Genomic DNA, 13,171 nt, shown 5'->3' on the forward strand with positions numbered 1-13,171 from the left:
ATGCCTCTTGAGTGTGGGTGTTCATAATGGTTCACGTAATAGGATCTGTGAATAAATGAGTCACACTGGATCAAATTCTACAGTGTGACGACATTTACACACTGTGGATGCCTCTTCAGTGTGAGTGCACTGTGTCCACATAATGTGATATGTGAAGAATTGATTCACATTGGATCAAATTCCATAGTGTCACGAACATTCCACGCTGTCTCCCAAACTGTGAACACACAGTGCGGGACATTGTGTGTTTTCCAACAGATATAGTCCAATCAGGGATATGCAACAAGAGAGACGCGGCGCAGCGAATGTCTCAAAGAGACTTTACCGACTCCGCTCTCCAGTTGTTGCATTCCCCTGGTCCAATCATCTTTCGAATAAATCGAGTTTCCATTGTCCTATTGGTTGTATTATTTTTTCCAGCGTCTGGATTCTATCTCACTGTGTGAGCTTGGCGGGTGGTTGCAGGAGACCATGAACAGCTTAGAGGTAAGAAATACGTCATGGATGGGATTCGAACCCACGACTCTTTGTTTCAATGTCCGAAGACTAATCCACTTGATCACAACGCTCCCCCAAAACTTCATATTTGCTTTTAGTGAGGGGGTATTTTTGATACCAGGAAGGGGCATGAAGACTGAAAGGATAATCCATCCTGAAATTGATTTTAATATAAAATGGGGAAATAAATATGTGAAACATTGGGAATTTCATTAAAGTAGATAAAACTTTACTAAAGTTCCATAATTTTGTAAAATATTGTAGTCCATTCCCCCATCACCGCATCACTTGCTATCTTGTTAATGTTTCTTTAATTTCCCTCCTAGTTCTTGGAAGGGGGTGGGGGTGGAGCGGTATATAAGGCATCACCCTATTTGAATGTGAATATCAATTGATATCATGTATTTCATATAGCGTGGCTTGGTGTAGGGATGGTGCCCGGATGTTTCACGGGGGGGGGGGGCAATCTATAATCGTGACATATTTCTTTTCCTCAGTTGAATAGTATCCTTTTCTCCCTTGTTTCGTCTATTTTTGTTTTTACTACTTTGAAAATCATAAGGGGTAGTTTCCCCATTCCCCCCATGTGGCGTTGCCCCTGGTAATATGATATGACTGTATACTTTCATAAAATTCTTATTTCTCTTGACCGTTTTCCATTCATCTTGATATTCAACAGGATCCGGCAGTCGGAGATAAAAGCGTTCTTAGTGAACTTATTGTCGAGGACAAAGCAATAGAGTTTAGAAGGTTGGTAACATGTCATTTAGAATAATTTTCTGCTTCATAGCCATTATAAAGTTATTTCTATCTACTTTATTATCCGGAATCGTTGCGGTCATGGTACCAAATAAGCCGAAAACTAAATCCAAAATACAATGAAAGCAGCAATATATTTCCTAACATTATGTAACATTAGCAGATTTTTATTTAATTTTCATTTCACAAGAAAATTGTTAGGAGCTGATAAAAAATGCACAGTGATATGAATTTCAGTGGGGAGGTGTGTTTGTAAATCGAGTCGTCTTAAATAGTTGATCAAAAATTTATACATTTATACTCTATTTTCCCCTCTCATTCACATTTTAAATCCACATGCTCTTCATAGTGTTTGCAGAGCTTGTAGACTTTTTCTATAGATGCTTTGGTGGAGTGTTGTACACAAATTTTGTGTAATGAAAGAAGACCTTTTAAAATGTATACTTTCCCCACTTACATGACTGAAAACAATGCATGGAACATTGCTGTAGATTTCCCTCCTATCCCGATATTTCACATTTTTCTTTACTTGAAAACTTATTAGATATATATATAAAAAAAGGTCATGTAGCAACATTCTGTAATTTCTACATTGAGTTGTCAAAATACTTTTTGAATCGAACATAAGGTTTTCCTCTTTCTATATCTGAAAAACATGAATATATACATATATATATTATATTCTTTCTATATCTGAAAAACATGAATATATACATCCATATATTTTGTTTCTTTATTTCAAAGTGTTCACGATAGCAACAAAGGTCTGAGTTTTGGGACGATCTCATCCTTTGGACCAAATGGAGCCGTTATTCATTACTCGTAAGATCAACTATGTCAAATTTACCTATAAATGATAATCAGAATCATTGTATTATCATTGTCATCATCATCTTAATCATTTTTATTGCTATTATTATCGTCATTAGTGTTATTATTATAATTATTTGTATAATTATATTATCATCATCATCATTATTATTATTATCATTATTCCTATTGATTTTTATTAACATATTGTTATTTTCATCATCTTCATTTTTATCATCACCATCATCTTCATCGTCATCATTATCATCATCATCATCATCATCATCATCATCATCATCACATCATCATCATCATCATCATCATCATCATCATCATCACATCATCACCATCATCATCATCCTCATCCTCCTCCTCCTCCTCATCCTCATCCTCCTCCTCCTGATCATCATCATCAACAGGGTCGTAGCTGACGTTATTCTTGTCGGCATTGTTGTCAGTGCATTGGTAGTAGTAAAAATTCAAGGCAGATTTCAATATTCTAATCAAAATCAAAATGGCATAAATCATGGAATGTTTTCACACACATCGCAAGACTACAAATTATTTTCTAATGGAAATAGTTTTGGTATTATAATGATTTAGAATATTACCATCTTTACAGATCGTCTATTGAAACTGATGTTCCAATCACTAACCAAGGAATCTTTCTCCTTGACTCTGGTGGACAATACCTGTGAGTATAAAATTAATATCTTTATAACATCGTAATATTTAGCTTTAATATTTAAGGGGTTTAATTCACTGCCTTTAACAATATAGTTCCGGGGAAGAGGTACGATATGAGGGTAGGGGTTGGGGGTTGGGCAAAGTTATCTCCAATCTTAGGCAATATTGGCGTACAGAGGGGGGCTTAGGGGCCATGAACCCTCCAAAAAGTGTTACGACCAGGAAAGAAAAGAGAAAACGAAAGAAAAAAAGGAGTGAAATATTATATTATTTTTTAAAATATTATGTCCCAATCTATCAAAAATTTTGATTTTTGTGTTAAAATTCTGTAAGAACTTTTCTCTATCCGCCATTTCTGGCCCCTTGAAATTTGTGGCTCATTACGGTACTGTAAAGAACCAGTCAAGGTCAACATTAATTTGTGCCATTTAAAACCAGGAAAGATATGTATAGTCCTACGGGTTTTCGCATTGGTCAACCAAGATTAATATTTCCAATTTGCGACTGGAAGTTTGGTTGTATTTCGTTTGGATGAAATGCTTTTGGTTAATTTCGCTAGGGCATAAAGGGCGGCTGTTTCTCAGGTGATTAAATGTTTGCAAAAGCAAGGGAAATTGATGAATGAATGGTTCTGGATTAAAACGAATTGGATATGCATCTTCACATTATTGTTAAATAAGAAATAAAATGAAAACACACTTGGGTCATTTTCCCGCCAAAATCAGAAAAAAAAAACGAAAACGAAATGATACATTGAATCGCCTCGAGATATTCTTGATTTCGTTTAATTCTGTCTTCTTTTCAGAGAGGGAACCTGTGACATTACTCGTTCTTTCCACTTCGGAGAACCAACAGACTTCATGAAGGTAGGTTAATGGTTTCGCTATCTAAAGTTAGCAGGCGATTTGCAAGGCAATTTTCACCACAATCACTTGGAGTTCCTTAGACAATGAACCTCATTGTAAAATCATTCATTTTGGGGGGTTAAAATTGATGACCAACCCTAGCCTCCTCCCTCTTTCCAGTCAGCGTCAATTAGAACGCCATTTTAATGTCACTCATTGTTTTCATTGCGATGAGATGTTTTCATAATTGACTTGATTATCTTCGTTTTTATCTGATATAAAATTCATACAAAATCTATGTGTCAGTAATTCATCCCGTTACCCAGAAGGCAATATCAGTGAACAAAAAAAAAAACAAATCAGAAATGACAACACTCATGTTGAATTTATAACCTATTCGAAATGAAATTTAATCTAAGAAGGGGTCAAAGTAAAAAAAAAAAAAAGTTGTTTATACTTCTAAACAGTCCTTAAAACAGAACTTAAAAAAATATAAGCAATAGCTGCTAGAGTGAAGGGATTAAACAATGTGCTTACAATGATTCATTTACCATTTCAAATAATTCTCACTTGGTCTCTCAAAACATCAGTGGAAGTGCCTGAAATGCTGAAATGATCTTAACAGCTCATCTAAGTATATGAATTCTTTATTATTGGATTGATTATAGGAAGCTTATACTAGGGTTCTGATGGGGCATATAAATCTGGTCTCGGCTACATTCAGGACAGGAGTGTATGGTAAGCTTTTTTGTTTCTTTGTTTGTTTTGTTTTGATTTTTTTTTTTTGGGGGGAGAGGGAAGTGCATTATTACAATGGTTATTTCTAATTTTGTTTCATCATTAGGCCTACATGTATGTAAAATAAAATAATTTGTGTGTTGATAATGAAGGTACAATGAAATAAACTAAAATGACATTTCACTGATATTTTTTAATTAAGATAATATATGGGAAGCTGCTCGCAAATAATGTCACAAAAAAAAGAAAATAAAATAACTATTTAAAATCTTTGATGGATTTACCTAAAACCTTTAATATCTTTTATTATTTTTTCTGCTATTTTTACAGTAATTTTTTTTTCAGGGTGAAGTTCCCCTCTAATGCTTGGTGACCATGGTATTCAGTCAATTTTAGTTTGGAAGAATATTTGTGTTAGATATTAGATAATATTTGAATTAGATCTTTGTGCATTTATGCCATAGCTGAGCCATACCTAATATTAGTGGCGGAATGATTAAAAAAAATCGAGGGGGAACAAACTGCGCTTGGGGAAAATTTCTCAAATGCCCTGAGCGAGTGAGCAAAAATTATGCATTTTTGTAATAAGAATATTTTGGGGGGATAGATTATAACATAATAATAAAAAAGATACATGATATATATTTACTTTCTCTCTTCCCTTTTTTTATTTTATCTCCCTTTTCTTGGTCGTGGGACTTTTTTTCGGGGGGGGGGGGGGGTACCAGACCCTCAAGCCTCCTCATTTTTACGCCAGTAAGTAAATATATCCATATACTTTATTTCTCCAATTAGGTCGTGAGATTGATGCCCATGCTCGCCAGCCCCTTTGGGAGGGAGGCTTGGACTACCGACACGGTACTGGACATGGTATCGGTCACTTCCTGAACGTTCACGAAGGTAAGAGGGAAATATTCCCACTTCATTCTTTTTCACTACTCTCCATTGGCTTTGATTTAATCTATTTGAATAGTTTATAGAGTTTATGATTAAGATGATTAACAGGGTGAATTAAAAAACAGGAGGAGGGGAAAATGACGGTGAATGATGAGGATGGAAAGGGGCAAGGGAGGAGGTAGGAGATGGAGGGGAAAAGATTGAGGAAGAGAGGAGGACGGGGAAGGAAAAAGGAAGAGGAGGCCTATACGACGAGGAGCATGATGAGGAGAGGAGGTGAGGTTCTGTATGGGCCTATAGGTGAGGAGGTTCAGAGGTGATTTGGGAAGGAGGAGATGGAATAGGAGGAGGAGGAGGAAAAAGAGGTGGGATAAGTGAGGAGGAGGATGAAGAATAGGAGGGGAGGAATGGGAGAAGGAAGAGAACTATGAGGAGGAGTAGTAGGAGGCATAAGAGGAGGAGGGGAAGGAGGAATAAGAAAAGGAGGAGGAGGATATGAAAAGTAGGATGAAGAATAGGAGTAGGAGCAAGAGGGGGAGGAGGTTCAGAAGGAGTAATAGGAGGAGGAGAGGATTTTGGATTTCGTTAATTATGAAAGAATATCATTGCACGTCATCGCAGCTAAATCACATCATATCATAACACTTCACTTAACATTGAATTTAATTGATTTTTCATTGTGTTTTAATGTAACACCGTGTTACCATGGTTACGGGTCAGGGGATTCGCATCACCCCAGTATTGTCATGTTTACTTAATCACGTGTGTTTTCGTGATCCTCATAATGGCATGCACTAAAGTCAATCAAAAGACATGCATGCTTGATAATGATGCTAAAAATACAACTGATAATCTCGTACTTCGATCATCCCGCTTTTCATGCCAATAATGCTTCAAGCTCATCCATCTTCCGCTGTTTGTTTCGTGTGTTTTTGTCATCAGGTCCAGGTCGTATTAATCTTGGTTACAGTCCTGCTCACGAACCAATTCATCTAAACATGTTTTTCTCAGACGGTAGGTGTGACTAAGAAATAAATGGCGCCATTTTCGTTTTTGTTTTAAGTCAAAGTATATGTATCATTTTTGCATGTAGGCCCAGCCAGTATTTCGCTTGGTTACAGCTCCCGACACAAACCTATTTCTCTTGGCATGTTCTTTTCAGATGGTGAGTAGGTATATAGGCCTAATAATGACTGAGACAGGCACGGATCGAAGGGGGGGGGGGGGGAGGGTGAAAGGACACACTAAATTAGTACCACATTGGCCTTTCAAATGTTTCATAGTTTGTTTTGTTCGACAGAAAAACTAGGAGAAATAACGGTAACGATGAAAATGATAGTAATAAGTTTTAAAGAGCGCTCATCCCAAAATGGGTTCTCCACTGTTTCATATTTTCCTATGACAGAGAATTTGATGAAAATAACTGTAAATTATGACTTTAATAGTTATAACATTATGGAACGCTTTATGCTTTTTACCGATATTAAAATGTTCTAAAGCGCACATGCAGTGAAAAGATAATTAGATAATAAGCGACACTATGAGCATAGCGCCTGTTACGTAATCTTCTACTAAATGTAACTGCATGAAACCTTGTCCATATTTTTTATTTTCATTTTTTTTTAAGTGGTATCAAGCAAACTTCAAAGATTGCTTCTCTGAAAACAGCCATGAATTACTGAATTACTAAATTACTAAATTACACAAATTAGTCATAATTTTGATTAAACGAAGAACAATTTTTTGGACATGTTTGAAAATGTGTGAAAAAAAAAGCAAAATTTATTTTAATAGTGTTTTCAATTTTAAACACTCATTTTTTGTTTAAGGAGCGTCTTCACTGACAATTTCAACAAATTCACTCTCATCAAATGCTATGTCTAATTGTCTATGAAATTATCTCAGACGGAGAAGTCTCTGGACTTTGAACCACAAGGTCCGGGGATCGCATCCCACCGCAGCACTGGCGTCCTTTGGCCAGGCATTTATCTACTCTTGCCTCTCCCCACCTTTGTGTAGTCATGGCTACCCAGTAGGAATAAATTCCTTGAATGCTCGAGTGCCCAAGAGTAGCCATGCAAAAGCCGGAGTATTAGTACGCAGCGCTTAGAAACATTGTATTAAGCGCAATATAAATATTATTATTATTACTATTATTATCATTAGTATTATTAGTATTATTATCCGATTATTATTATTATTATCATCTTTATTATCATCATCATTATTATTATTATTTATTGCAATTCATTATTATTATTATTATTATATTGTGTTATCCCTAATACTATTTTTTACAGAACCCGGCTATTACGAGGATGGCGAATTTGGAATTCGAATTGAAAATGTCATGTTCGCCAAAGAGGCAACGACAGAGGTATCAATTGCATATGTTTTTTTGTTCGTTGCGTATAGGCCTGTGCCTTTATTGATAACTAAAAAAATGAAAGTAAATTCGAGCGAGAGATGAGGATCGGAATAAAATATACCACGGAAAAAAGGAAAGAAGAGGAAAGAGAAAACGAATGGAAGTGACAATAATGAAAATGAAGAGAATAGAATAAGGACATTATTATCAATGATAAAACTGAAGCTTGTTTTCTTTTCAATGCGATTTCGAATACTAGTGGTTACATTTGGCAATAAGATAAATTAATATAAATATTAAAAAAATATTCAAAGAATAGCAAAAGAAATCCTATGCAAGAAAAGAAAAATAGCGAACAATTATGTTATCGTATGAGTTACTATTGGATTAAAAAGTACAGATGCCTACAATATTACTCCTTTGTTTATATCACGTAGTAACTCCCCATGTCTAAGGTGTAATAACGTGAAGAAAAAAAACGTGAAAAAAATGACTTTTAATATTTTTTCCCATTCAGCATAAATTCAACAACTACACCTACATGACATTTGAAATGATCTCACTTGTACCATTCGAACCTACACTCATCGATTTTAGTCTCATGACCAAGAAACAGGTAAGACACTCCATCCCTCCCACACCTCTCCCACACCCCTCCCGCACCCCTCTTGCACCCCTTGACATTTGAAATGGTCTCACTGATACCACTCGAACCTACACTCATCGATGTTAGGCTTATGACCACCAAACATTTATGGGTGCAAACAATAACCCCCCCCCCAAAAAAAAATGGTTAATTTCCGTCTATCCTTTTGCAATTAATATAATAAAGATGCAAGATCATAAAGATGTGGCACTCAACTGGTAATTGCATTGTTTAACTGCAAACCCGACCTTAATTTCTAAATAGCACTATTTCGAACGTCCCCGATGTCCGTTGCTGTCACTGTCTATATTTTGAATATTTTCTAACCCACAATATGAGCCCCTTGTGAGCGGTTTTAAAGAACATTTTCTACCATTTTGCCCCCAATTTTTAATTAATAATTGGAGGAATGGGAAATACATTTTTCCTCAAAGTGACGATTCGCTTTCCCAAAACATTTAAAATATATACTGGTCCTAATTTGGCTGCAATCAACGCTGGGGCTTGGTCTGGGTGGAGTGGTATAGGCATTTTATTTGCGATTGTTCCTTTAGTGCGCGAAGCGCGACAGCTCAGATAACATATTAACTCTAAAAAATGGGAATAACTCTTTATATATAAAACCAAATTTGAAATTCAAGGTGAAAAGCTTATGATGCGATGAAAATGAAAGGGAATACTATTGTTTTTACCTTTCTTCTTGTTTTCCAGATCGAATGGTACAACGCCTACAACAAAAGAATCAATAATGAAATCAAACCCTCTCTCACACCAAAGGGCAAGGAGTGGGTGGAGATGAAGACAAAGTACGTTGACTCATCTACCGGAGCAGCCGCCTCTCTTGTTACGTCATTCATCTGCGTCATTGTGACGTCATTAATTGCGATGTTTCTACAATAGTTTTTTTTAATTACAAAATTGATTTTTTAAATGGGGGGGGGGGATAAAACCATAATTTTCACGATTATTGTATAGGAAGAGTTTTATAGTTTTAAATGTCGCTTTCTATCTATTTATCATGGGAATTATTGCGTTCAGTGCCAGTTCATCCTATATCCAGTTTGCTCTATTTTACTGACAATGATTAATTTTGACTGCAAATGATTATGAAAACAAACACAAATGACACGTGTGAGAAATCTGCTACACAAATGTGCTTTCATCAAAATTGATGAAAAAAAAAATAAATTCAGTGCTCTATGAAAAACCCCTTAAAAAGCTCAATTCTAGGGACAATGTAGCTTACTGTCATACATGTCAATAATACAATGACGCATCTCAGGGGCATGGGGTGCATTCCCAGAAACGCCACTTCTAGGGGCGCAAAAGGGCAGAATATGAAGGAAGGGGGAGGGCGGGGGTTATAAAAACCATGACAAAACAAAACATCTAAAGACATGGAACTGGCGCGCATTTTGGCACTTTTCTGTTGGATATTTTTAATGTTCAAAGGATTGATTTCGCAAGTGCTGTTTTTTTTTTTTTTTTTTTTTTTTTTGGGGGGGGGGGTCTTTACGAGGATACGCCTCTGCATAAACAATCACATTGATTGTTAATTGATTTAAAACGATTTCCAGTACTTCCTATTTGTAACAAGTTTTATCGTGCATTTGATAGAAATTACTCATTTTATATATACACCGTTTTTTAATAGATATGTATGTATACACTTGGTTTCAACTATAGGACTACATGTTAAACTCTCGTTTTGTTACGTTATGTTACTTACGTTACTTTATGTTATGGTACATGTAGTACACAACTTATCGCATAGGAGAGAGAGAGAGAGTTACTGGTGTTGTAGCAGTGGTGTCATAATCATAATCCGTTGTCACTCGAATCGAAAACAAATGACTGTTTTATACAATCATGACACTGGGGTTTATTGAAGAAAACAGAGAGAACGTAAGATAGAAATGATATGCCTAGACTATGCACCGTTATGGTTTATTGCAATCATAATTAGTATCATGTCAAGAATGATGCAGCATGATATGATGCAATATGCAAATGATTATTATGCAGAATAAAAAAAAATATAATTACATGTGTTATAATTTGTGTTGTAATTTTATAAAATATAATATACAGACATGCACATGATCGTGTAACTTTGATTTGAAAATGAATTTTTGATTTGACAATACAATAGAGATCTAAAATTAAAAAAATATGACTTGAATAAGATAATAATATTTATCAATGTCTATTTTATTTTGTTCTTGATTGTATAAATGATAATTGAGAAGCATTAGAGTGCCATCTACCGAAGGAAATTGCGAGTTTTACTTTGTATTGCCATGTCGACATATATTTTGTCGACGTGGCAACATTGGTTATCTTGCCAAGTTAACCTAAAAAGTTATGTCAGCATGTCTTGGCAAGATATTTTATCTCACCATCACTTTAAGTGATGATGATGACAGGCGTTGTTTTAGGGGGGGGGGGGCTTTGAGGACTGAAGCCCCCCCCCCAAAAAAAAAAATCGATCAAGCCCCCCAAAAAAATTCGACCACAAAGAAAGACAATATATATACACGATGTAATATAAACGATATATAAGTATTCAATTCATGCCGTCAAGTGCTCTAAATCAAAGCCTTTACTATATTCAAATTCGAAATTTTCTCGCTCGGATAACATCTAAATGCAAAATACATCAATGCTCTCTTAAAGTAGAGTATAGGAAGTCAGTGATAATAGACTTCCTTGCAACCTTTTTCTCCCTATGTACTTCACTAACCAAGAATATAACAAAACATAATAAATGCCATAAAATTAAATTTTAACTCTAAACGTGTCCGTGTTTGTCAAAAGCGCTCCGAATTTTTGTCATTCTTTTTAGAAAATGGCTTTGTCGCTATATACTCCCTGATTGAGACTAAACTTATTTAAAACATAGTTTAGCGTCAAGAGGTCGATCCATGTTTCAAATGGCGAGAGGGGGGTGAATGCAATGCCCAAAATTTTCGGCGCGTAGAGATAATGCAGAATTTTGCACGTGAAGCACACCGAAAAATTTACAACTGATTTTATATGTTTAAAAGTGTTCTATGTCATTGATTTGATGGTTTTATAGCGCTTAATTTTATATGTTTTTTTAAACTCATTTTTGTAATGGATTCATAATTTTTTCATTTTGTCAAAATTATTGGGCAGGGAAAGTCGCATCCCCAATATTTTCATTGCGATCACCTCCTGCCCCCACCCCATGACAGAAAAAAACATGTAGAATATAATTTGACTCTATTTTCTACAATACTCTATTGTGCAGACTCATGTGTTAAAACAACAATCCCCTGCCATGATCTAATATATACATTTTTTACATTCAAAGTCTCTAAATTTTGAGAATATCGATCTCAAAAACCGCTTGGAGGAAGTACACAAACCCATTTGCTGATTACCAGTCCACCCCCCTTATCGTTAAATGCCCTCATCTACATCTATAACACCCATCAGGCCCTGATGCATGTGACAGATGAAATATTCTCAAGCATTTTGAAAATGTGATTTTTGTTCGCTCGGTCGCTTTGCTCCCTCGCATGATATAAGAAATGTTTTTATAGGGGGGGAGGACTAGCTGCTTTGGCAGTATAAGGCTACCCACGATAGACCATTTTCATTGTATTGAATAAACCAACGTCGAAAATTTCTCAAGCCCCTAGAAGCCCCCCCCCCAAAAAAAAAAAAAAAAAAAAAACTTTTCACTCTAGAACTGATGGTAATAATAATAGTGAAATAATAAAAGTGATAGTAAAATGACAATTGTAATGATGATAATAATAATAATAATAATAATAATAGCAATACTAATGATAATAATAATAATAATAATAATAATAACAATTATACTTATACTACTACTACTACTACTTCTACTACTACTACTACTATCTACTACTACTACTACTACTACTACTACTACTACTACTACTACTATACTAATACTACTACTACTAATAATAATAAGGTGACCTACAAAGAACCAAATCCTCTATGTAGAGAGCTCAAATGCCCAAAAGAATTAAGAAGTAATTGAAAAGATTTGAGATTATGGAAAGACTCAACCGACAAGCATTTTTTTTAATGTAAAGCTACGTGAAGAAATGATCTGGCCTCAAGCTTTTGCAATATGGAATTTTACGTTGATCATACGCGTGAAGACCTAAAGGGCTGCAGTAATTGGTAAAAGATTGTATTGGGGTGCTGATCCATGAATGAAATAAAATAAAAAACAAACGGGGGAAAAAGATTGGAAAAGTACCAAAGAAATCGAGAATGACACTCAAAGCGTGACGGATTTGTAGACGAGAAGATGAGAGGGAGGGGTAACGATGAGAATGTGAGGGGGAGGTTCTTGAAAGGAGGGATAAAATAATGATGTAAAGATATATCAGGCCAATGGAAAAGAGTGGGGGGTTAAGAATGAGATCGAGAAAGGGCCGGGATAGGAAGTATTAAAATTAGAAGGAGAAATAAATAGGTTAATAGATCGAAAAGCAGATGAACGAAGAAACAGGATGATGAAAAAGTAGGGGAAATAATAAAAATATCCCGCCCGTGCCCCCACCCCCCCCCCCATTCGAGAGGTCCCCCATTTTTTTTTAATGGGAATATGTCATGCATACGCAAGTAAGGCCTTTTTTATTTTTCATTGTTATTTTGTTTTTGCTTGTCAAATTTTCCCTGGAACAAAATCACAAAATTACCACGAATTGCGGGAAGTTCATTTACATGCAACATTCATACAGTAGCCTATAAAGGATAGTAATAATAATGATAATACTAATGATGATAATAAACGAGGATAATAATAATAATAATAATAACTTTGATAATGATAATAATAATAAGAAGAAGAAGTAGAAGAAGAAGAAGAAGAAGAGGAAGAAAAAAAAGAAGGAGGAGGAGAAGAAGAAG

The 13,171-nt window shown here is 35.3% G+C and overlaps 1 protein-coding gene across 2 annotated transcripts in view; it reads left to right on the plus strand.

Moving 5' to 3' along the window:
* The window catches only part of LOC129258983 (xaa-Pro aminopeptidase 1-like), a 115,851-nt gene extending 105,408 nt beyond the window's left edge, over positions 1 to 10,443 (plus strand). The window contains exons 13-23 of one of the 2 annotated variants that reach the window (XM_054897250.2): positions 421 to 486; positions 1,178 to 1,248; positions 2,002 to 2,079; positions 2,690 to 2,761; positions 3,560 to 3,620; positions 4,268 to 4,337; positions 5,133 to 5,237; positions 6,177 to 6,248; positions 7,535 to 7,611; positions 8,120 to 8,218; positions 8,960 to 10,443. In XM_054897250.2, the coding sequence (XP_054753225.2) occupies positions 421 to 486; positions 1,178 to 1,248; positions 2,002 to 2,079; positions 2,690 to 2,761; positions 3,560 to 3,620; positions 4,268 to 4,337; positions 5,133 to 5,237; positions 6,177 to 6,248; positions 7,535 to 7,611; positions 8,120 to 8,218; positions 8,960 to 9,148 (960 nt within the window). In that variant the 3' untranslated portion in view covers positions 9,149 to 10,443. Of the gene's footprint in view, positions 1 to 420; positions 487 to 1,177; positions 1,249 to 2,001; positions 2,080 to 2,689; positions 2,762 to 3,559; positions 3,621 to 4,267; positions 4,338 to 5,132; positions 5,238 to 6,176; positions 6,249 to 6,327; positions 6,400 to 7,534; positions 7,612 to 8,119; positions 8,219 to 8,959 lie in introns of both variants that reach the window. The other variant, XM_054897249.2, reaches the window with a different exon arrangement.
* Positions 10,444 to 13,171: the final 2,728 nt, after the last annotated feature.

This window comes from Lytechinus pictus, chromosome 4 (assembly GCF_037042905.1).
Source record: "Lytechinus pictus isolate F3 Inbred chromosome 4, Lp3.0, whole genome shotgun sequence".
Taxonomy (NCBI): domain Eukaryota; kingdom Metazoa; phylum Echinodermata; class Echinoidea; order Temnopleuroida; family Toxopneustidae; genus Lytechinus; species Lytechinus pictus.